At 40.6% G+C, this 23,422-nt stretch overlaps 1 protein-coding gene across 1 annotated transcript in view; it reads left to right on the top strand.

Annotated features, from left to right (window-relative positions):
* The window catches only part of ANKFN1 (ankyrin repeat and fibronectin type III domain containing 1), a 371,327-nt gene that overhangs the window by 58,623 nt on the left and 289,282 nt on the right, over positions 1–23,422 (top strand). The window contains exon 2 of the mRNA XM_043483529.1: positions 16,986–17,026. Within this exon, the coding sequence (XP_043339464.1) occupies positions 16,986–17,026 (41 nt within the window). The remainder of the gene's footprint in view (positions 1–16,985; positions 17,027–23,422) is intronic.

Below are 23,422 nucleotides of genomic sequence, written 5' to 3'. Positions count from 1 at the left end.
TAACCTCAGATATGCAGATGACACCACCCTTATGGCAGAAAGCAAAGAGGAACTAAAGAGCCTTTTGATGAGTGTGAAAGAGGAGAGTGAAAACGTTGGGCTAAAACTCAACATTCAAAAAACTAGGATTACAGCATCTGGTCTTACCACTTTATGGCAAGTAGAGGGGGAAACAGTGGAAACAATTACAGACTACTTTCTTGGGCTCCAAAATCACTGCAGTGACTGCAGCCATGAAATTAAAATATGCTTATTCCTTGGAAGAAAACCAATGACAAACCTAGGCAATATATTAAAAGCAGTGACCTTACTTTTCCAATCAAGTTCCCTATAGTCAAAGATATTGTTTTTCCAGTAGTCATGTATGGATGTTAACCATAAAGAAGGCTGAGCGCCAAAGAATTGATGCTTTTGAACTATAGTAAGTAAGCTGGAGAAGTCACTTAAGAGTCCCTTGGACTGCAAGAAAATCAAACCAGTCAATTGTAAAGGAAATCAATCTGGAATATTCATTGGAAGGACTGATGCTGAAGCTCCAATACTTTTGTCACCTGATGTGAAGAGCCAGCTCATTGGAAAAGACCCTGATTCTGGGAAAGATTGAGGGCGGGAGAAGGAAGACAGAGGCCAAGGTGGTTGGATGTCATCACCAACTTAATGGATTTGATTTTGAGCAAATTTTAGGAGATGGTGAAGGACAAGGAAACCTGGTGGGCTGCAGTCTGTAGGGTCATAAGAGTTGGATATGACTGAGCAATGTAACAACAACAACCCCACCCTCAAATCATGATAATCAAAGAAGAATGTTCCTAGATAATGCCAGATGTTGCGCAAGGATGTGAGGTGCAATTCACTCAAAGTTGGCCAATGTACCCCTGTGTTTATAGCAGCATCTTTCACAGTAGCCAAGATATGGAAACAACTTAAATGTCCATTGACAGATGAATGGATAAAGGAGAGCTACATGTATACAATTGAATACTACTCAGAACTTAAAAAGAATGGAATAATGCCAGTGGAATCCATATGGACGGACTTGAACATTATCAAAGTAAGTCAAAAAGAGGAAGACAAATATATTTATATATGGAATCTAAAATATGATCCAAACATATCTATGAAACAAAAACAGACTCACATATATAGAGAGCAGACTTGTGGTTGCCAAGGAAGGTGGGGCATGGGGGAGGGACGGATTGGGAGCATGGGATCAGCAGAAGCGAACTATTATATATGGCATGGATAAACACCAAGGTCCTGTGATAAACCATAATGAAAAAGAATGTCAAAAAGAATATATATTTATATTCATATTTATATTTATATAGACATGTGTGTGTGCATGTACGACTGAGTCACTTCACCATTTGGCAGAAAGTAAACACAACATTGTAAATAACTGTGTGTGCGTGCTAAGTCACTTTAGTCATGTCCAACTCTTTGCAACCCCATGGACTGTAGCCCTCCAGGCTCCTCTGTCCATGGAATTCTCCAGACAAGAATACTGAAGTGGGTTGCCATTTCCTCCTCCAGAGGATCTTCCTGACCCAGGGATCAAACCTGTGTCTCTTACATCTCCTGCATTGGCAGGCTAATTCTTCACCACTAGCACCACCTGGGAAGCCTGTAAATAACTGCACTTCCATAAAATTTAACAAAAAAGCATTTGAAGTTGGTTAGCTCTTTCTCCCTGAGCCATCTGTGAGAGGACCAGAGAATAGAGGAACCTGGAAGGCCACATAGAGTTCACTGAATCACAAAAGAGGCAGACATGGCTTAGCAATTAAACAGCAACAATACTTGTTTTCTAACATGAACTTTAAAACATTTAAACATTTTAGGTTTGTACCTATCCAATTTAGCCTCTAAAATCTCAGCATTTCTCCTAAAGTAATAGCTTCCTTTTTTTCCACTCAGTCACAGCATCTTCCTTCATTTTTCTTTCAATTCTAACAGCTTGTATTCTAACGATAAGATCAAAGCCTGTTTTTGGTTTTTTGTTTGTTTGTTTTGTTTTTTTAACAACTTCATTCTTCCTTCACTCTGTAAGCAAATCTACCCCAGAAACATAGATCAACAAAATGGTCTTTCAAGTAAACTTCCTAGCTGACTGCCTAAAGATAAACCAAGGGTTCAGCTCTTCTTTAACCGTTACCTGGATCAATGTTGTTCAGTTGCTCAGTTGTGTATGACTCTTTGCAACCCCATGGACTGCAGCAGACCAGACTTCCCTGTCCTTCACCATCTCCCTGAGCTTGCTCAAACTCATGTTCATTGAGTCAGTGATGCCACCCAACCATCTCATCCTCTGTCACCCACTTCTCCTCCTGCCCTCAGTCTTTCCCAGCATCAGGGTGTTTTCCAATGAGTCAGCTCTTCGCATCAGGTGGCCAAAATATTAGAGTTTCAGCTTCAGCATCTGTTCTTCCAATGAATATTCAGGGTTGATTTCCTTTAGGATTGATTGATTTGATCTCCTTCCTGGTGAAGGGATTCTCAAGAGTCTTCTCCCGCACTACAGCCTGAAAGCATCAGTTCTTCAGTTCTTAGCCTCCTTTATGGTCCAACTCTCACATCCTTACGTGACTACTGGAAAAACCATAGCTTTGGGTATATGGACCTTTGTTGGCAAAGTTATGTCTCTGCTTTTTAATATGCTGCCTAGGTTTGCATAGCTTTCCTTCCAAGGAGCAACTGTCTTTTAATTTTGTGGCTACAGTCACCGTCCACAGTGATTTTGGAGTCCAAGAGAAAAAGTCTGTCACTGTCTCCACTGTTTCCTTATATATTTGCCTTGAAGTGATGGGACAGGGTCTCTTAAATCCACATCATAATCAGCTATGGATTGATGATATCCTATCTTATTTAAGAAATAAGCCTTATGAAAAAAGCCATTTAGAAAATATTCACCCCAAAGCCCCAAGATTCTGTGGGCAGGCTCCCTAAATTAGGAAGCTGGTCCTTCCATAGTCCCACCTCAAGCCTGTGCCATTCCAAACTAGATCAACAGGAACCCCAGCTGGATCAGCTAAGCAAGTGTTCCCAGTGCCTACCACTACCCTGCCAGCCAAAACCTCTCTCTTGTTCTCTCTACTCTGAGGGAAAGTATCCTGGGATTTGCTGTTGTTGTTGTTCTTCTACTTAAAGTCCAAATAATTCAGTATTGGCCTCAGCTGCACATTGACTGCCAGCCACTGTCACCAAACAAGTCAAACAAAGGCTAGCACTGCCCACTCACACCATATTGTTCATAATATAAATAGCTGTACTAGGATCTGTGGTCTCGTGTTCAGGTTCTTTGCTTTCCAACTGTTTTGTAGTTATTCTTAAGATTTCTAGTTCATTGACTTGTTGAGGGCTAGGATTCTAATCCTTCGCCCTGTCTTCTTCACTAAGTGGGTATCAAAGTCCCAACCTCATTGATAGCTGGAGAGTTTCCAATAAACCCAAAATGCACAACAACCAGGAAATTCACAGCAGAACCCAAACCTGGGGCTCCCCTTCCCCTCCTCTGAACTGAAGAACCTAGAGCCCATTGCCACTCAACTGCCATGTGCCTGTCCACTCATAGCAGGACCCCTCACTTGCAGCATTAACACAGGAGCCTGCAACCACATGTACACGAGAGCGCTGGCCTGCAGCCAGGAAGACTTCCCTCTGCAAAATGGCCTGGTGGACATGGATCTTCCCATAGTCTGGGAAGTCAACCTCTTCCTGGCTGGAAAAGACAGTTCGAGAGTAAAGAGAGAAGCCAGACATGCTCATACTGATAGCTGTCCCTCATGGCTGTGTCCCCATGGAGAACACGGGAGGCAGAGGAGATATGGCTCCTTCCCCACGCTGACTCTTCAGGCTATCTACACTTCCTTTCCTCTGTTTGAAAAAAGCTTTACTATGTGTCAGGTGCTATTTTAAGTGCTTTCCCTACAAGAACACGTTTAATCTTTCCAACCAACCTCAGAGAAGGCCAAAGTGATCTCCAGTTTACAGAGGAGGAAACTGAGGCTGAAGTAAATAATTTGAATCCAGGTGATTCATTTCACCCTGTTCTTACTCAGTGGCTTTCTTTCAGGTTCTCAAATAAGACATGCTCTTTCCTGCTTCAGGATCTTTGCACAAGCTATGCCTTCTGCCATGATGATCTTCCCTCTCTCCTTCATTGAGATGTTCCAACTCAGCTTTCAGATTTCAGCTTAACTAGAGAGCTCTGGTTAAACATCCATAATCTGATATCCCAGATGAGATCAATATCTTTATTCTTGTAGATAAGACTCATCACAACTCCTACAGTTTCTATTTTCTATGCATAGAGAAAAGACTGGGGGTGGTAGTTTCTAAAATTCTAACAGTGAAGTCATTGAGTGATAGAATGGCAGTTATTTTTGTTTGGTTGGCTGATTTGCTTTGTTGTTCTTATTTGCTTGTTTTTGCTTTCTACATTTTCCAAATAGTCCCATGCTTAAAATATACATCTTGTAAGTGAAGTAGTTCCTGGTAATAGTGTAAGTTGAGGTATGCCAGTGAGTGTTTGGAGTCAGTAGTAATGAAGATCAGAGACTTTTTGGAAATCACTGAGCTGCAAGGTCAGAGAGCCAGATGGATCATTGTGGCAAACATTACAAATACCAAGAAATCTGGGAGAGAAGAAGAACGCTGGGAGAGAAGGAGAAAGCTGGGAGCTGCATGCTAGAGTCAGAAGGGAGGCAGAAGGAAGTATCTAAGTATCTAATGCATCATGCAAATTATCTAATGATATATGGTAGGGTTTGGAAAAAGGGTGCAAGCAACTATGTAACAAAGAGCAGGTAACAAATGGTCTAGAAGAGACACTAAGGTTCAAGGGCACTTTGGAGTCAGAAACAATAGTGGTCCATGCTGGAGAAGACTGTAGAGGTGGAGAAGCCTTTCCATTCTGGGGAGGAGATGGACTGAGAAGATAGAGACAGAGGTGAGGTCTCTCACCTTAGTACATGAGTCCAGAAAGCACAATGAAAAAGACAATTCAAAAAGGATGGATGGGCACATGCCCTAGAAGGAGGGATCTTCTTTTTGACTTTTTGACTGAGACAGGAAAGAAAGGGCCAAGTACAGATCAACATGGGTCTCCTCTTGGCCCAGGTGGCATGACTAGCAGCATGAAGGACTCAGAAGACTGTGAAGCAGGCTGGACACTTACAATGCTGGCTCTGTGAGCATGCCACACACCTGATGCAGTCACACAGGGCCTCGGGCCTTGGGTTCATGCTCTTTCGTCACTGCCTTGAAGTTCTTAATCATTTTGCAACAAGAGATTCCACCTTTTCATTTTTGCACTGAGTTCTGCAAATAACATACCTGGTCCTGGACACACGTATGGGTGATAGAGGCAGTGTGGATGTGGGAGGCTGCTTGGCAGGCAGAATCTTTTTGCTGGGGAAGTCTGGAGGTTGATTCATTTAATGACTATCTATTGAAGATTCACTATGTGCTCAATATTCTGCTAGACACTGCAGAAGATAAAAAGATGGATAAGAAGTTGTTTGGGTTCATGCTCTGATTTATAAGGAATTTGAGCCATTGCTCTCCTGTTGGAAGAGTTTTGGAACAGTATCAATTGAAGTCACCTTTTCTGAAACAGAACCTCAGTGTGATTTTCAGGTTTTATGTTTACAGACTTCATACATTCTTGTGACTTCAAAGGAAATGTTTCATTAAAAATTGATAGCTAGAAATGTAAACACTGGCCATTGATCAGCTTTCATATTATCTACTGCAGATTTGAAAGATCCTTCATTCCTTGCCTAAAACCATCTCTTTGACATTTGAATAATTAATCTTTAGAAATTCATTATTTAATGATAAGATTTGAACTATACTGTCCTGGGAGACATGAAAGGGTTTTATGTGCCTGTGTTGTCAGCTGACAGAAGATAGAAATTTGAAAAGAGATGTTTGAAAGTAGAAAATATTTTGAGCCAAATAATAGTTTAATGATGTCATGGAGAAAAGATTTGAGGATAAGCCAAGCTTTAAGACATCCTTGAGTGAACCTGTAGTTAACGAGCTTTTACTCTGCTTTTTTCTCCTTGCAAGGTTATTACCCTGAAGCTTCTAGTGCAATGATGTTTGTCTCTATGCCAAGCTCTGCCCTGTCCATCCCAAAGAGCATCTCTGGCCTCCTGCAGCTTCAGAAACTCAGCATCCCACAGGGGATTTAAGCTTACTGGTAATTCCAAGCAAAGGAGTTAACCTCCAAGAATGAAAGTTTTTATTATAGGATGTGAAAGAATAAGGAGGAAATGATAACAAGCAAGAAGATGGCAATGGTGAGGACAGAGACAGAGATTAAAAGCCTAAGCCTCACACTGAACAGCTCTGCAAAGTCCTGGGAGATGACATCCTTACAGCTAGGTTTGGCCTGAGGTTCCACCTCAGGACTTTAAATTAAAGGAGTCTTATAGCACAGAGCAGGAAATAGCTTAGCTTAGGACTGAATATTAAGCATCCCTGTAATTAAAGACCCTACATCCTCCTAACCATCAGGGATTTCTCACCACTCTCCTTTCTGCAAGACATTAGCCTCCTGCTGCCCAGCAAGTTCCTTTCAGTTTACTGTAGAAATTTAGTTCCTTTCACTTCCTTCTGTCACAGAATTTAACTTCCACACCATCTACTCAAGGTCTAGGCCAGGAACTCATTAATATTCTCTGATAAACAAAAGGCCTTCTTTAGGTTTCACCCTCCCCTGGCACAAAAGAATTAGCAGAGTTCTTCCAAATTTCACCACGTGGTATCAGAGGAATAGTTGGAGCAGTGGTTCTCAGTCTGAGTAGGAGGCAGCAGAGAAAACACAGTTATGACCCTCCCAAGGGTATCAGGCAAAGTCTGGAGACATTTCAGGTATCACAACTGGGAAAGGAAGGGGTAATAGTGGCATCTAGTGGGTAGAGGCCGGGATGCTGCTGGCCTACAATGTGGAGGGAATATCTGACCCCAAATGCCAACAGTACCGAGGCTGAGAAACCCTGAAATAGAGAGCTGCTTTTCCACTGATCTGAATAAGTTCAACCCTTCTCCCCCTAAGAAGGAAGAAGAGGTTAGACAGTATGGGTTTTAAATAAAGAACTTTTAACCATTCTATGTTAGCCTTTAAATTTATTTTTAATTGGAGGATAATTGCTTCACATTGTTCTGTTGGTTTATGTCAAACAACAACACAAATCAGACATAAGCATACATATATATTCCCTTTTCTACAGCCTCCCTCACACCCCCCAAGCCATCCCTCTAGGTGGTCGCAGAGCAGCAGGCTGAGCCCCCTGTGTTCTATAGCAGCTTCCCGCTAGCTATGGATTTTACACTCGGTAACGTACATATTCCAACGCTACTCTCTCAACTTCTCCCCTCCACTCCTTCCCCTGCTGTGCCCACACGTCTGTTCTCTAAGTTTGCATCTCTGTTCCTGCCCTACAAATAGGTTCATCATATGCATTTTCCTCTTTCTGATTTACTTCATTCTGTATAACAGACTCTTGGTTCGTCCACTTCAGTTCAACTGATCCATTCTTTTTATGACTGAGTAATATTCCATTGTATGCATGTACCACAACTTTTTTTACCCATTCTTTTTTACCCATTTTTTTTACCCATTTTTACCCATTTACCTATGTCCATTTAAAAATAATTCATACTCATTTTGTCTGTTGAGGGTTTTTTTAAATAAATAGTTTAGAAAGTATGAGCATTGTTTTACATTTATTTACTTATTTTTATTTGGCTGCATCAAGTCTTAGTTGAAGCATTATGGGACCCTTGATCTTCACTGTGGCCTGCAGGATCTTAGTTGCAGCATGTGGATCTAGTCCCCTGACCAGGGTTTAAACCTGGGCCTCCCTTCATTGGGAATGCAGAGTCTTGGCCATGGACCACCAGAGAAATTCCTGTTGAGGGGTTTTGAGTATAGAATTTCTAAGTGAGTTCTGTGTTTCCTAAGGAATAAAAACATGACTTCTGAGTTCCTAGTGCTGCTATTATTTCTTTTAGATTTACCTATTAGGATCTTAAAAGTTACACATTCAACAGCTCTTCAGATTCAACATGTCAAAGAGTATGGCTATAGCAACGGATTGGGCCTCCCTCCCTTCTCACCTGAATTCTACCTCCTATGCTATTGAACCTATTAGGTTCAATGCAAATCTGTTTTTCCCCCTGAAACCATATAACTAAGTTTGAGACTTGAAACCATGGTCTTTTAACTGAGATCATCCCTGGTCTCAGGACTTAATGCAAGAAACTTGGGCTCTTGATGTCTCATCACAGAAAGAATTCAGTGAAAGACAAAGTGATAGGTAAGAAGAGTATTTATTTAGAGAGAAATACATTCCACAGCTGGGTAATTTCATAGGCTAATGAGTGAGAGCCTATGAAATTACTGTATAGTCAAAGCTTTGGTTTTTCCAGCAGTCATGTATGGATATAAGCAATCTGAGTGCCAAAAAATTAATGCTTTTGAACCGTGGTGTTGGAGAAGACTCTTGAGAGTCCCTTGGACTGCAAGGAGATCAAACCTGCCAATCCTAAAGGAAACCAATCCTGAATATTCACTGGAAGGACTGATATTAAAGCTGAAGCTCCAATAGTTTGGCCACCTGATTCAAAGAGCTGAATCATTAGAAAAGACCCTGATGCTGGGCAAGATTGAAGGCAGGAGGAGAAGGGGGCAACAGAAAATGAGACAGTTGGATGGCATCACTAACTCAATGGACATGAGTTTGAGCAAGCTCCAGGAGATGGTGAAGGACAGGGAAGCCTGGCATGCTACAGTCCATGGGGTCAGAAAGAGTTAGACAAGACTGAGTGACCGAACAACAATGAATGAGAGAGTATTCCAGTTATTTTGGGAAAGGGATGGGGATTTCCAGGAACTGGGCCACTGCTCACGTTTTGACCTTCATGGTCAGTCTTGGAACTGTCATGACACCTGTGTGTGTAATTTAGCTTGCTGATATGTTACAACAAGCATATATTCTGAGGCTCAAGGTCTAATGGAAGTTGAATCATCCACCATCTTGGACCTATTTGGTTCTAATCAGTTTATGTCATGTCCTTGGGCTATGTCATTCTTTTTTTTTTTTTTTTTTTTATGTCATTCTTTCAAAGGTTATGCCTTCCCTCCTGTTTCACTCCCATATTCCTCTTCTAAGTGATGTTGTTTCCCACCCAGCCCCCCAGAAATCAGCTAATATCAACTCACCCCACATCCAATCTGCTGCCTGGTTCTGCCCTCTCTCTTCAGCCCCTTATCTACTTACCTACCTATTGTTGATGTATCTAATTAATCTCTTTGATCTCTCTAACCTTTCTAACTATCCACTAATCTTTCCCTACATCAGTTCCTCAGCACTGTCATCTGGGCTAGTTTAATAACTTCTTCTAACTATTCTTCCTTTCTCCAGGCTGACCTAGCTGCAATCCACAGCTATGTTGTGACCAAGATATTTTTGACAAAACAGATACATTTATTGTTGTTGTTGTTCAGTGGCCAAGTTGTGTCAAACTCTTTGCAACCCCATGGACTACGCACACCAGGCTTCCCTATTCCTCACTGTCTCCCAGAGCTTACTCAGACTTATGCCCAATGAATCAGTGATGCCATCCAACCAGCTCATCCTCTGTCACCACCGTCTCCTCCTGCTCTCAGTCTTTTCCAGAATCAGGGCCTTTTCCAATGAGTCAGGTCTTATCAGGTAGTCAAAGTATTAGAACTTCAGTATCAGTCCTTCCAATGAATATTCAGGGTTGATTTCCTTTAGGATTGACTGGGTTTGATCTCCTTGCTGGCCAAGGGACTCTCAAGAGTCTTATCCAGCACCACAATTCAAAAGCATCAATTCTTTGGCACTCAGCCTTCTTTATAATCCAACTCTCACATCTGTACATGACTACTGGTAAACCATAACCTTGACTATATGGACCTTTGTTGGCAAAGTGATGTCTCTGTTTTTTAATATGCTGTCTAGGTTTGTCATAGCTTTTCTCCAAAAGAGCAAGTGTCTTTTAATTGTGTGGCTGCAGTCAATATCAGCAGTGATTTTTGAGCCCAAGAAATCCATTCATATTTCTCCCCTATTTTAGAAACCTTCAAATAAGCTTCTTGGCTTTCCATTCAAGAAGGCTTTCAGTCCTTTACCAGGAAGGAATGCTCTCAGTAACTCTTGCTTATCTCTGTCCCCGCCTCTGGCCACTTTTTCCTGTGGAATTTTTTGGCATAACTGTTTTGAGCTACTCAGGGTTCCCTCAGCTCCTGTCCTGTCTCTGGGCCTGTGCACATCTGTCTTGCTGAGACTTCCCTAACCTGTTTTGCTCATGCCTGCTCTGGCGAGCTCTCCTGCATCACTTTGGCCACCGTTCCCCCAACATACCCTTCAAAATACTTGGCAAGAAGGCCAATGCTTATTCTTTGGACATGTAAATTTGGGACATTACTTCTCTTTGAAATTTGTAATAAAGTATTAAAAAGTCTGAGATTGCTGTAGAAAGACCTATTTCACTATCTTTAACCCAGCATTTCCCAAACTTACTTGAACATCTAATTTCTTTCCACAAATCCATCATCACCATTCTTCGGAAAAATCTGGCTTAATCTGGTTTAGGAAGAACCTCCTTCTCTAGTAATACCCCACATGTAGCGGTATCATAGTACTTCCCATTTGTGTCACTATAATTTTTCTAGAATGTCTTTCATGTAAATACCTTGGCGATTATTTAGTCACCACACTTTTGCCAATGTTAGATGTTCAACACCAGGGACACATTTTAAGTATCTGGTATATGTTGATAAATACATTATTGACCAAAAGGACTATCTACTTTATTGCTATTGACAATTAATGTATACTATTTGAATACAGTGTGCAATGAAATTGTTTGGCTAGAATATCCCCATATCCAGCATAGAATATAATTCATAATATTATTGACATGTTTTCTGAGAATGCCATGCTTATAAAAATTTCTAAATACCCTTATCTGTAAGATGAGTCTATCTTCCCTTGGTCTGTCATGTCAGCTTGGCTTCAAAGACATTTTTTAATTGTTTTGGGACCCATATTTAGATTTTTTGCTGTTGCTTTGTGTTTTATTTTTGAGAAGACCATCACTAAAGAACACATCAAGTGTATTGAACTTGAAGAGAACACTTATACTCCACATTTGCCTTGAGGGTCCTGAGAACATGGAGACCCCCCCACACCACTCAGCTGTGGGGCCCTAGCCTACCAGCTCATCCCCCAGGAAAAGATTCTACCTTCACCTCTCACCACTGGCAGATCCCCCTACTGTTTAGGAGACCCCTAGAGCCTCCCTGCATATGGGCTGAGGACCCCTCCTCCCTTATGAGTCAGGAGATCTGGATGTCCAGACGAGTAACAGTGGGGAGAGAAAATGTTCAAAGCATTAATGGTAACTTAGCAGCTTGAATGGGGTAAAAACAACATAATCAGAAAATGTAGCTCTCTGTGAGGAACCTTTTACAAAAAGAAACCAGAAGAACTCTAAAAGAAAATAATACAAATTTCTAAGGAGACTACAGAAGTTATTACAAAGGAGCAATCTGAGGAAAAGAAAGAGCTCTTGGAACTGAAAAACATTGCTGAAAAAGGAATTAAGTACCTTGAAGCTCAGATAGAAGAATTATCACATACAGAAAAAAAATCTCAAAGAAATGGAAATTATGAGCGGAAAATGAAAGTTACACATGGAAGATGCATCCTATTGTTGGTAGAAGGTGAATAGATTCAATCTTCTTGAAGACTTCCATTTAATATTAAGCTGCATAGATCCTGTCAATAAAGTGCTCACAATTCTAAGAACTACCCTACAGTATGGGCATGTGAGTCTAAAAAAAGGAGTTCAAAATGCTTTCTCATTGCAAGTTTATTGTAATAGCTAAAAAGCACATGCAAGCTAAATGTTCATCAATATGGGAATAGTTATAAATTAGAGCATTACATAAATAAGTTTCTATTTAGTCACTAAAAAAAATGAGGAGATGTATATATACTGACTTGGAATGTATGTCCACAAAAACTATTAAAAGAATAAAAGCGTATTTTACAAAATTACATAGTATGACCTTGTTTTGTTGAAAGAATGTTAATGATATTTGTGTATATGTCTAAAGGTTTATGTATGTATATTTGCTTTCATAGCGTAAAAAACAATTTGGAATAATGCCTTCACATACTATTGACAACATTACCTCTGGGAAATGAGGCTGGAGTGTTGGACAAGAACATTCACTTCTTTGTACACTTTAGAATAAATCTGTGAAGTTCTGAACACTTTTTCATTTTGGTGCTCTTTTATATTTTCCAAAATTTCAGTAATGAAAATAGCTTATTTAATTAAACTTTTACTGTTTAAAGCTAGAAAGAAATCAAAACACAAGAAGTCACATATAAGTAAACTTGGCAAGGCAATGGAAGGGTTTGTTAAGATCTCAGCAAAGGCAGAGTCAAGACTAGGAAAAAAACAACAGTGAAATCCCAATACCATAAGAGAAGCTATTTGAAATATTTATAAAATTCTTAAAACACTACAGCAAATAAATAAATGAGCTACTGTTAACAGAATTATTAACTATCATGAAAAGCCAATCAACTATGATTTTTTAAAGACAAGACCACTTTGGGTTAAATCAAGACCCAAAGTCAGAGACTAAAGAGATTGAATATGGCATACTTTATAACCAGTTAAGGAATATTTTTTACTCACATAGAAAGTACAGCTCTTTGTATGGTGATTCTTCACTTTGTACTCAGTAAAGACAGTCATAAGCACCCTGTGTTTAGTGCTTAGAATGGGTCAGGTCTCTGCCAAAGTCTTTATATGCATGATTCCTCTGATAAGCACAGAAATCTCAGGAAAGATGTATAGAAAAGGCATTGAGCTACATAAAGACTGATGCACACACATGTGATGTCAGAAACAAGAAGCGTAAGGTGGAATGACTGGTTAGAGTTCACACAGGAGGTCAGTGGAGGATCTGACACTGAACTCCTAGCCTCTCGTACTGTTGTCTCTACCTTCAGTGTGGGAGCTGTGGGCAGAGACCCTCAAACTCTCAAGGAGCCAGCACATGGAGAACATTTGGTCAAAGTGAAGAGGATCCACCATTCACAAATGATAATTATTACCCAGTAACTGGCATATTCTACTTATACGAAACTTGCATCCATTTTCTTATTTTCCCAGGTAACTTAAAAGACTATTGGTTCCCAGCATTCCTGGGATTAAGTGGGATAAAGAACAAGTATTCTACTGTGTCTGTGTGTGTGTGTGTGTGTGTGTGTGTGTACGCACACTCTGTCCCTCAGTCATGTCCGAATCTTTGCTACTCCATTGACTGTAGCCCACGAGGCTCTCCTGTACAGGGGAATCTTCCAGGCAAGAATACTGGAGTGGATTGCCATTTCTTTATCCAGGGGATCTTCACAACCCAGGGGTTGAACCCATGTCTCTTGCATCTTCTGCGTTGGCTGGCGAATTCTTTACCACTGCGCCGTGTGGGAAGGCCCTATTCCTACCAGGCCAATAAGCAAATAATTTAAATTAACATAAAATAGAATTAATTGTATATTCAGAATAAGAAAGTGGTAGCCATTTCATCTCAAAATTTATAATCTTGGACTAGCAGGAAGTAACATTGTATATTAGCGAGAGGAATAGGTATACTGATTTGACTCCATGTGTTATATTAGTCAAACAATTACTTTGGCACTGATGAAATTTTTTGCTGTCATAAAATTTCAAACAGCAGACAACTCAAGTCAAATATCTCAATCAGCATAAGCATTCATTTTCTTAAAAAGTGCCAATCATAGATTACAGATCATAACCAGATGCTATCAGCCACAGGAAGCGGAGTGAGAAGTTGAGAGAGATGGGTGATGCAGAGAATCCTTTGGGTGGACACCTTGGCCTAGAGCTCCAGGACTGTCAGTTGACAGACCTCAATAATCATCAGAGCACAGGGGACTGGATTTCTAACAAGGAGACCAGAGATGGTGTCCAAGTGCTTTGGACAAGGCCCATTCCTGTGGACCTGGCGATTGAATCCCACCCAAGCACTACTGTGAGCTGAGGATGGCAGACTGCTGTCCTTGCACATCTCATGAGCGTGGCTACCATGCTGGGTACAGGCAGAGCCAAGCTGTGTGTGTCTCCCCAAGGTGGGAGCAAAGGCTCAACTTCCATAACTAAACTAATCCAGGATTGATATCAGAAGAGCCCATCCGTGACCCCTGAAGATTCCCACGGGGTGGAAGGACGGACTCTGCTGAGATGTATACAGGGTTAGGGGAATGGTGATCTGGTCCCTTGACTTTCAAAGGAGCCAGTTTCCCCTGCCCAGGGCCTGTGCCCTTGATGATGGCCCTTCCCCTGATGTCCTCTACTCTCCGCATTTGCTTTCTTAACTCCTACCCAGAGGCCAGAATAGCACCTCTTTAGGCACGCTGAGTCAGAAGTGAATCCACGCACCAGGACAGCTCCTAATGCACAAAGCACTAGCAGTGTTAGCAGTTATTATTAAGATGAATTTTTCATCCGCTATTATCCTAACGCTTTCCCAATTAGAATTCCCTGATTTCTCTTTCTAGATTGGCTCCTCAAAGACCACCTTCCCGCCTCACTGAGCACCTTGTAATTTTGCACTGCATCACCTCATGATCTCCCCAAGTGTTCAGCTGTCTCTTTAAGCACTCATTGTCGTGAGGGCAGGGAATGCATGATTAGTGCCTGCCACAGAGTCCCTCACATGCCAGGGCTGAAGGAACATTTAGCAAATGAGCTAATTATTGAAGTTAAGGGCTCTCTTTCTCCTTTAAGAACTCAGGTTTTCTTTTTCAAATGTGGAAGGAAGCTTAGAAAAGCAAAGGCAAGTTTTTATGGTTTTTAATGGTCTGTAAAACCTCACCACCACAATGTTCTTAATGACTTTATTTATTTTGTACCCCAAGAAAAACGATTGGTCCCACCGCATTAGGTTGCTACATAAGTTAGTCTCAAGGATGGTTTTGAATAGTTTTCAAAGTAATCAATGATATTGCTGTGAAATTGTTGCCCAAATGAAGAGTTATTATCCAGTGAATCGGTGAAGTGAGGGACAGCTTTCTTTATTGATACTTTCAAAGCTAAAGAAGAAGTTATTATGTGAGGCAGTAGTAAAAACTTTTCTCAGTAGGTGAGAACATTCTAAATTGCAACAATTTCCTCAAGGGAACTGAAGGGCTCAAAATTTCAGAGGAATCTCAGATACACTTTTTGTTTGAGGGGCAAGAGCTGGGTGGCAGGGGAGTGAGGGGAGTGTATGTAGGGGGCAGGGATCAGAGGAATGGTCCTAATTCCTTCGAGTCAGTGATACATGTGACATTTTCCTGAATCTCACCATAGAGTCCATCTAAAAAATTCAACTCAATAAAAATGCATCATGCACCTACTTTATGTAAAAGTTCTGAAAGAAGAATATCCTTGTTTTTTTTTTTTTCTGGACCCAGCCATTCAATCATTTAGTACATTGTCAATCTAGGAATCCCAACCCCAATCATCTCTATGATTGTAAATGAGGAATTAGGTGGCTTACTAAAATACTTAGGAATTTTCCAATATGGATTTGGATCTACTTCAAATTATTAATATTCTCAGCAGTTGGAAAAAATGAAGATTCGAGAGAGGCCATCTGGGAGAGAAATTTGGGGAAACAGTACAATTTTGACTGCCAAGAGTGGAGACATTCCCACCCAAGCAAAATGGTCTCTGTAGCTACCTTCCTAGCTCCAATTCCATGAACTTATCTTAATTTAGTTTTCCAAGTTGGCCTTCTGATAGTAATAATAGCAATAACAGTAACAACACTGGCTAGCACTCTCTTCAGTATGGGCCAGCCTTATATTACTAGTTGACATGTATTATCTTATTTAACCCTTACATCAGTTCTTTGAAATAGCCACTATTTTTATTTCTCTCCATCCCAAAGCATTGAATCAACTTGCCAAAGTCACACTACTACTAAAAATGGAAAAATATTGCTCACTGAGGTGACTCATTTGAGTCATCCAGATCCATGTGGGTGGCGTGACGAGTGACAGGATCTTCTTGTCAGGCTGAGGACATTCTGACTTGATGGCTCAGGCTGGGAGATGACTGGGATCATTTGAATCTCACAACCCAAATACTTCACATCAATCATGGGGACTTACCTGCCATTCTCAATAAACCTACTACCCTGAAAAATACCCCCTTGGATATAACCACAATAGATTTTTTTCAAAATGGATTTGGAAGCGAATTGTCTGGTGGGCTGCCACCCTGGACAAATTGCCAGCACAACTGGCAGACTCCCTCCAAGCGTGGGCACAGTCTAATTGTCCCTGTCTTTTCACTGACATCTTGAATAAAGAGGAACTTGGCATTGATTTCAACCTCCACCTGCCCCCAGAAAACTTGGTAAAGTTTTCTTGGAAAAGAAAAACTTGTCCACTTATCCCAATAAGCATGAATTGAGAAAATCATAATTTTCAGGAGGAGTTTCAGTTAATGGAACAAAGGGTCAGAGAACAGGGTACGCACAGAGTACAAACCAGAAGCAAGAGGATAATGAATAGAGCCAACAACCTATGCAACCAGACTCCATATCTCCTCTCACCAGGATCAGTCCTGGGAAACAAGTGAGCATCAAGGAATCTCAAAATTAAAGGCTGTTCGGACAGGGAGCTGAGTGTGCAATGAGGCCACAACTGACTCGCGTGCTTTCTTTGTGGGCTGCAGCTCCCTGGGCCTCCAAGAAGAGTTTCCCAATAAAAATGGTTTCATCTCTAAGCTTCTCATTTTTTTCAAATGAGAAAACATATTCAAAGCCTGCACCTTCGAAGGCAATTCAATGCCCTCTTCACTTGTAACTGGTCATTCTGCATTTTTTTAACACAGTTTTTTCTCCTTTGTTTCAGAGGCTACCATTTAAAGACAGGCATTTCACTTGCAGTAAAATGTAAGTACATTTCCTCCTTGAAATGGTATGTCCTTCTAGCTCTAATTCCTAAAAGCTCCTAATCTTTAAGGCTCCCATCTCACATTGCTGAATTTTTCAAGTCTGGCTCAACAAATGCAGTTTAAATCTAATATTTCATACTCTTGATTTGTGTAATGCTGTGGAACATTTTACAAACCATTTAGGAAGCAGATTGAACCTGGTTGTGGTTGTGAGCAGGTTACCTCTAAAAAAAAGCTAGAAAAAAGTAAGGAGGAAAGAATTAGACAGTATTCTTTTAGGCATTATGAGAGTGTGACAGCATACTTCTGAATATTCAAGTTCTCTCACAAATGGCTGACTACTTTATTACTCTTTGTCCGGTTGATCCTTGAAGTCACAGATTGTTTTCTGTTTAACAATGTTGTAGTTGTCTTAATAATGCTTTCCTGTGTGTGCTGCATTGCAGTCACTCTCTAGACCGGTATTCTTTCTAGAATGACTCTCTTGAGTATTATATTTCTTTATTCTTGGTACTCTCAGCATCCCTACCCAAATTACAAACCCCCTCTATTTTAAAAGACAAAATAAAATTATACCAGGTCTGAACTAGCAGTTCTGAGTATTTTAGAGTTTTGCCTTTGAGAATTAGGATGTGATTATTTTTTCTTTTTTAAATTAAAATGTGTCTAATAATTTTAACCAGATAATATGAACATTCCATCTGCCTCTGGAATAATTTGATTATGAGAATCTAAGAACAAAGACATCTAATGTTCCTTACCTTGCAACATATATCACAAATTCTTTAAAACAGAAAAGTCCCACCAGTCACACTAGACTCTATTATGCAAGTTCAAACAGCAAAGGATAAATGTGATTCAATATGAAGACTCTAGCTATTCAATAGTAGTTTAAATGGTAGTGAGTTTCTTGTCACTACAGATAAGTAAGTAGGAGACCAACAATGCCCAGCTCCTGATTCACACAGAATCTCTACTGGAAGGTGCATCTCAGCAGTCACTGAAGCATTTAATTAGACATCTTGGACCAGAGAGAATCCAGAAGTCCCACTTAAATTATACATATTATACATGTTCTAATAAATTCTCTTTGAATCATTCAGACCCTGAGACCAATAATGTGTTCAGGTGAACTGTAAGAAAACTTAGTTTTTATCGACTTCCCTGGATGGTGTCTTTTGTTTGTTCTCTAGAAGAAATTGATCCCACTGCTGTTCCCCAAATCTCTAAACGTCAGCACAAGAAACATCACCCTTAAAACCATTTACGTTTTATGTCTAAGTATTATGCATTCACTGGTATTTGTAAAATGTCAAGTTCTGTGTTATACTGCTTTGGTCTTTATTGCATTATCAAGACACCTTCATGTTATAAATGATTTAAGCAGCTTTTACCAATAGAGTCATTCTAGATTTTATGAGCAATCTTCCTTTTCATGTGCTATCATGAGTATTGTATAAAGGGTAACTTTTGACTGTACTCTCTCTTTTGAACATAGAATGCCATTCAGGAAACACCACCTGTATTCCTTCCCTGAATATTCATATTTGGTAGATCTTTTTCATACAGAGTCTGGTTATTACATTTACATTGCTTTTAAATAATTTAATGTTAAATACTAAAACATGGTTGATATATGTTCATAGTGAAAATTAAATGAAGGGCAATTTTAAGCAGCATTTTAAGTCATTATATGCAAATATGCAACTATAAACACATATATGACTATTAGCTAAAGATCTCTTGATCAAAATTTCAGTTGAAAACACTGTTTACCTCCTAGATTAAGGGTGGGTGGTGGAAATCTAGTTATTTCACTTTGGGTAACTTATGATCATTTTATTTTTACATTTTTTTCTCAAGGACATACAAAGTGCTTGGTGACCTATTTTATTAATTCATAGTAAACTTGTTGGAGAAGTCAATGGCCACCCACTCCAATATTCTTGCCTAGAGAATCCTGTGGACAGAGGAGCCTGGTGGGCTGCTGTCCGTGAGGTCGCACAGAGTCGGACATGATCGAAGCGACTTAGCAGCAGCAGCAGTAAACTTGCACTAGAATTTTGTACCATCTATGTACCTTTCCACATCATCTCAGAGCAACTGGCGCAAAGTTGGTCTGATCTGTGGAGTCATGGAAACGCGTTCAAATCATCAGGCTATTGTGACTGAGGTTCATTTTGGCAGCCAGACTCAATGGGCCCCTCTGGAGTTGGCCTTGTGTCCTAATGATGATTGTATTATATAGTCAATACAAATGGAGAACCACCTAATCAGCACTCCATTCACACAAAGCTTCCATCCACAGTAACTGGCAGGAGGCTTTGCAAGTAAAGGTCCCGGGAATGTATATGCGCCAAGTAAAACCCCAGCCCCACTGTGGGGGAGGGAGGGCAGCCTCACGCAAGTCAGGAAGGTGTGCTCACTGCAGCAGAAGGGCAGGTGGTGAAAGGAGCTCAGGAGAAAGAACAAGGAGGTGCATGTCTGAGTCCTGGATCACTCCCTCAGAAATGGTATGATTTTTGAGAATTTTAGTTAACCTCTCACTTCCTAAGTATCTGTATTATGGCGGGGTGGAGAATGAACTGGGAAGAAAAACATTTCTTACCTCCGGCTAAGGGTGGTTGTGATAACAGCATAACATTTCAGAAAGATTTTATCTAAAAATGCTTTCTATCTTCAAAGGATTCTTCTTATTAATTATTGGAGGCACTTGCTGTTTTTCTGTGGAAGTCCCAGGGACTCTGGAAGCAAACTGTGGGTCTTGAAATCAATATTTCACAATAGAAGAAAAATAACTATATGGAGCCATATCGTACCCCTGGAAAGACGTGTACCCACATTTTTTGTTTCTTTTCAGCTATACATATTCTTTAGGACCACTGCCTCTGGTGGGAGAATTGTCTTCTGGGTGGTATCCGTGAGAAAGTTTCCAAACAAACCTGAATTATCCAGAGGCCTGTAAAATGCACAATTGCTTTTTAAGAGGCCTGGTGATATTGTATGTTCCTTTCGATTTTTGGCAGTAACGATTTTCTGCAATTTGTGGTTTTGCAATTTTTCTTTACACAGACAACACTCTGGCTCTCATTCAATGCCCCACTGGTTGGGGGCAAGGGGGGCAGGGAGAGAGAGAGAGATTCCCTGGGGCTCTGACCACTCCAGAAAAAGAAGGAAATGTTAATGAAATAAGTCAGAAAGTATGCTTGAGACTCGTGGAAGCTGGTTGGTTAGTGGGGAATAAGCAACTTTTAATAAACTGCCAGATGTGATTGGGATTTTATCAGGGGCTTTCATCAGCTATGCAAAGGTCTCTTCCCCTTAACTCCTCTTGACTCTCCACTGGGCTTCCTCTAGATTGCAATCTCAATCTATATTATTTTCTTTTCCTATATTTGATAAGCCTAGAACAGTCTCTTCTGCCAGGTCCCATCAGTCTCTTCTGGCCTTGATGGGATTCTGTTTAAATACTCCATCTTCGGTGTCTACTTGCCGATTACATTAACTTGGCTTTTGTAAATTACCTGAAGATCCATGTTCCAGAGTTTTTGCCCTTATCTCTTCGCAAAGGCTTAGCTTATCTCTTAGCTGGGCTGAAAGAAGCACAAGCTGGAATCAATGCTGGAGAGGGTGTGGAGAAAAGGGAACCCTCTTACACTGTTGGTGGGAATGCAAACTAGTACAGCCACTATGGAGAACAGTGTGGAGATTTCTTAAAAAACTGGAAATAGAACTGCCATATGACCCAGCAATCCCACTCCTGGGCATACACACCCAGGAAACCAGATCTGAAAGAGACACGTGCACCCCAATGTTCATCGCAGCACTGTTTACAATTGCCAGGACATGGAAGCAACCTACATGTCCATCAGCAGACGAATGGATAAGGAAGCTATGGTACATATACACTATGGAATATTACTCAGCCATTAAAAAGAATACATTTGAATCAGTTCTAATGAGATGGATAAAACTGGAGCCCACTATACAGAGTGAAGTAAGCCAGAAAGATAAAGACCAATACAGTATACTAACGCATATATATGGAATTTAGAAAGATGGTAACGATGACTCTATATGCAAAACAGAAAAAGAGACACAGATGTACAGAACAGACTTTTGGACTCTGTGGGAGAAGGTGAGGGTGGGATGTTCAGAGAGAACAGCACTGAAACAAGTATACTGTCAAGGGTGAAATAGATCACCAGCCCAGGTTGGATGCATGAGACAAGTGCTCAGGGCTAGTGCACTGGGAAGATCCAGAGGGATGGGATGGGGAGGGAGGTGGGAGGGGAGATCGGGATGGGGAACATATGGAAATCCATGGCTGATTCATGTCAATGTATGGCAAAAAACCACTACAATATTGTAAAGTAATTAGCCTCCAACTAATAAAAATAAATGGAAAAAAAAAAAAAAGATTGCCGGGAGAAATATCAATAACCTCAAATATGCAGATGACACCACCCTTATGGCAGAAAGTGAAGAGGAACTAAAAAGCCTCTTGATGAAAGTGAAAGAGGAGAGTGAAAAAGTTGGCTTAAAGCTTAACATTCAGAAAATTAAGATCACGGCATCTGGTCCCATCACTTCATGGGAAATAGATGGGGAGACAGTGGAAACAGTGTCTGACTTTATTTTTCTGGGCTCCAAAATCACTGCAGATGGTGATTGCAGCCATGAAATTAACAGACGCTTACTCCTTGAAAGGAAAGTTATGACCAAACTAGATAGCAAATTAAAAAGCAGAGACATTACTTTGCCAACAAAGGTCCGTCTAGTCAAGGCTATGGTTTTTCCAGTGGTCATGTGTGGATGTGAGAGCTGGACTGTGAAGAAAACTGAGCACCAAAGAATTGATGCTTTTGAACTGTGGTGTTGGAGAAGACTCTTGCGAGTCCCTGGGACTACAAGGAAATCCAACCAGTCCATCCTAAAGGCGATAAGTCCTGTGTGTTCATTGGAAAGACTGATGCTGAAGCTGAAACTCCAATACTTTGGCAACCTCATGGGAAGAGTTGACTCATTGGAAAAGACCCTGATGCTGGGACGGATTGGGGGCAGGAGGAGAAGGGGATGACAGAGGATGAGATGGCTGGATGGCATCACCAACTCGATGGACATGGGTTTGTGTAAACTCTGGAAGTTGGTGATGGACAGGGAGGCCTGGCGTGCTGCGATTCATGGGGTCGCAAAGAGTCGGACACGACTGAGCGACTGAACTGAACTTAGCAGAGGCAGCGTGTGGATGTAGCTTTTATGTAGATGAGAGAAATTTGTTCTGTTTCTGTTTATCATCTCTGGAAAGGCTTTGCTGACTTGTGTTTGCTTTTTTATGACTGCTAGACACTGTGCTGAAGGATTTAAAGTTGCATCCATGGTGAACCTGTATTCCTTCTCTGTTCACTTCTTAATATCTAAAGAAACCCTGTTCTCCGTGGAGTGGAGTAGATATCCCAGGACTTATGCCCACTGTTCCTGGACTTTCGATGCACAAAGGCAATTGCACAGGCCCCTTATTTCTTCTCTTTCTATGACCTAAACATCACTGCTTCTTTTGCTTCTAGGAAGAATAATTATTACTTGTAGATTAATTATGTAATGTTCAATTATTTGTGTAATATATGGTCTTCCTATATGTTCCCTAGGGAACTGTTTGTGTTGTATTATAAATCATGTGTTTTTAATTTTGGAAGATGCTTTCGACATGATGCTGTTCAACAGCGCCCCCTCCCCAAGCCTCCCTCCTCACAACACTCTCTAGTGTCTCCAGCCTATGGAAGTCCAATCTGTTTTTTTAGTAGCTCAACCCTTTCAGCTTTATTTTGCTAACCTAAGATAACCTTCAGGTGGTTTGTACTAATTTTGCTTTTGGAGCTGCTCAGGAGTTCACTGTTTCTTCCACAAGACAACGCTCCAAGTATTTTGGAATCTGATCCTCTATACTCTGTGACTCTTCCATGTCCAGGCTAAACATCCTCAATTCCTTCAATCATTCTTCATATGACTTGGTTTAGTTACCCTTTTCCAAGTGTCCCAGTCACATTTTTCAATGTTCCTCTTAAAATGTTACAGCCTGAACTGAAAAGAATATTGCCAAGGTGGTTGACCACTGCAGAGCACCAAGGGAAAAAAAGAAAAGAAAAGCTCTCATTCCAGACATGTTATTTCTATTACTATGACCTAACAGCACATCGCAAATGTCAATAGCACTTTAGTCCTAAGATTAATGCTAAAACATCTACTTATGTTATATAGAAACAGACATGAAAGCAGTTGTTTTTTTTTTTCCCAGTCCTGTACTTAGTTTGAATATGCAAACCTTAAAGTTTATCCTGGTGACAATGATTAGGTTAAGAATATTAGTAGTGGAAACTGTTAGGGGGTTTTTTAA

Source organism: Cervus canadensis, chromosome 1 (assembly GCF_019320065.1).
Source record: "Cervus canadensis isolate Bull #8, Minnesota chromosome 1, ASM1932006v1, whole genome shotgun sequence".
Classification (NCBI taxonomy): Eukaryota; Metazoa; Chordata; class Mammalia; order Artiodactyla; family Cervidae; genus Cervus; species Cervus canadensis.
This window is presented reverse-complemented; position numbering and strand designations above follow the sequence as displayed.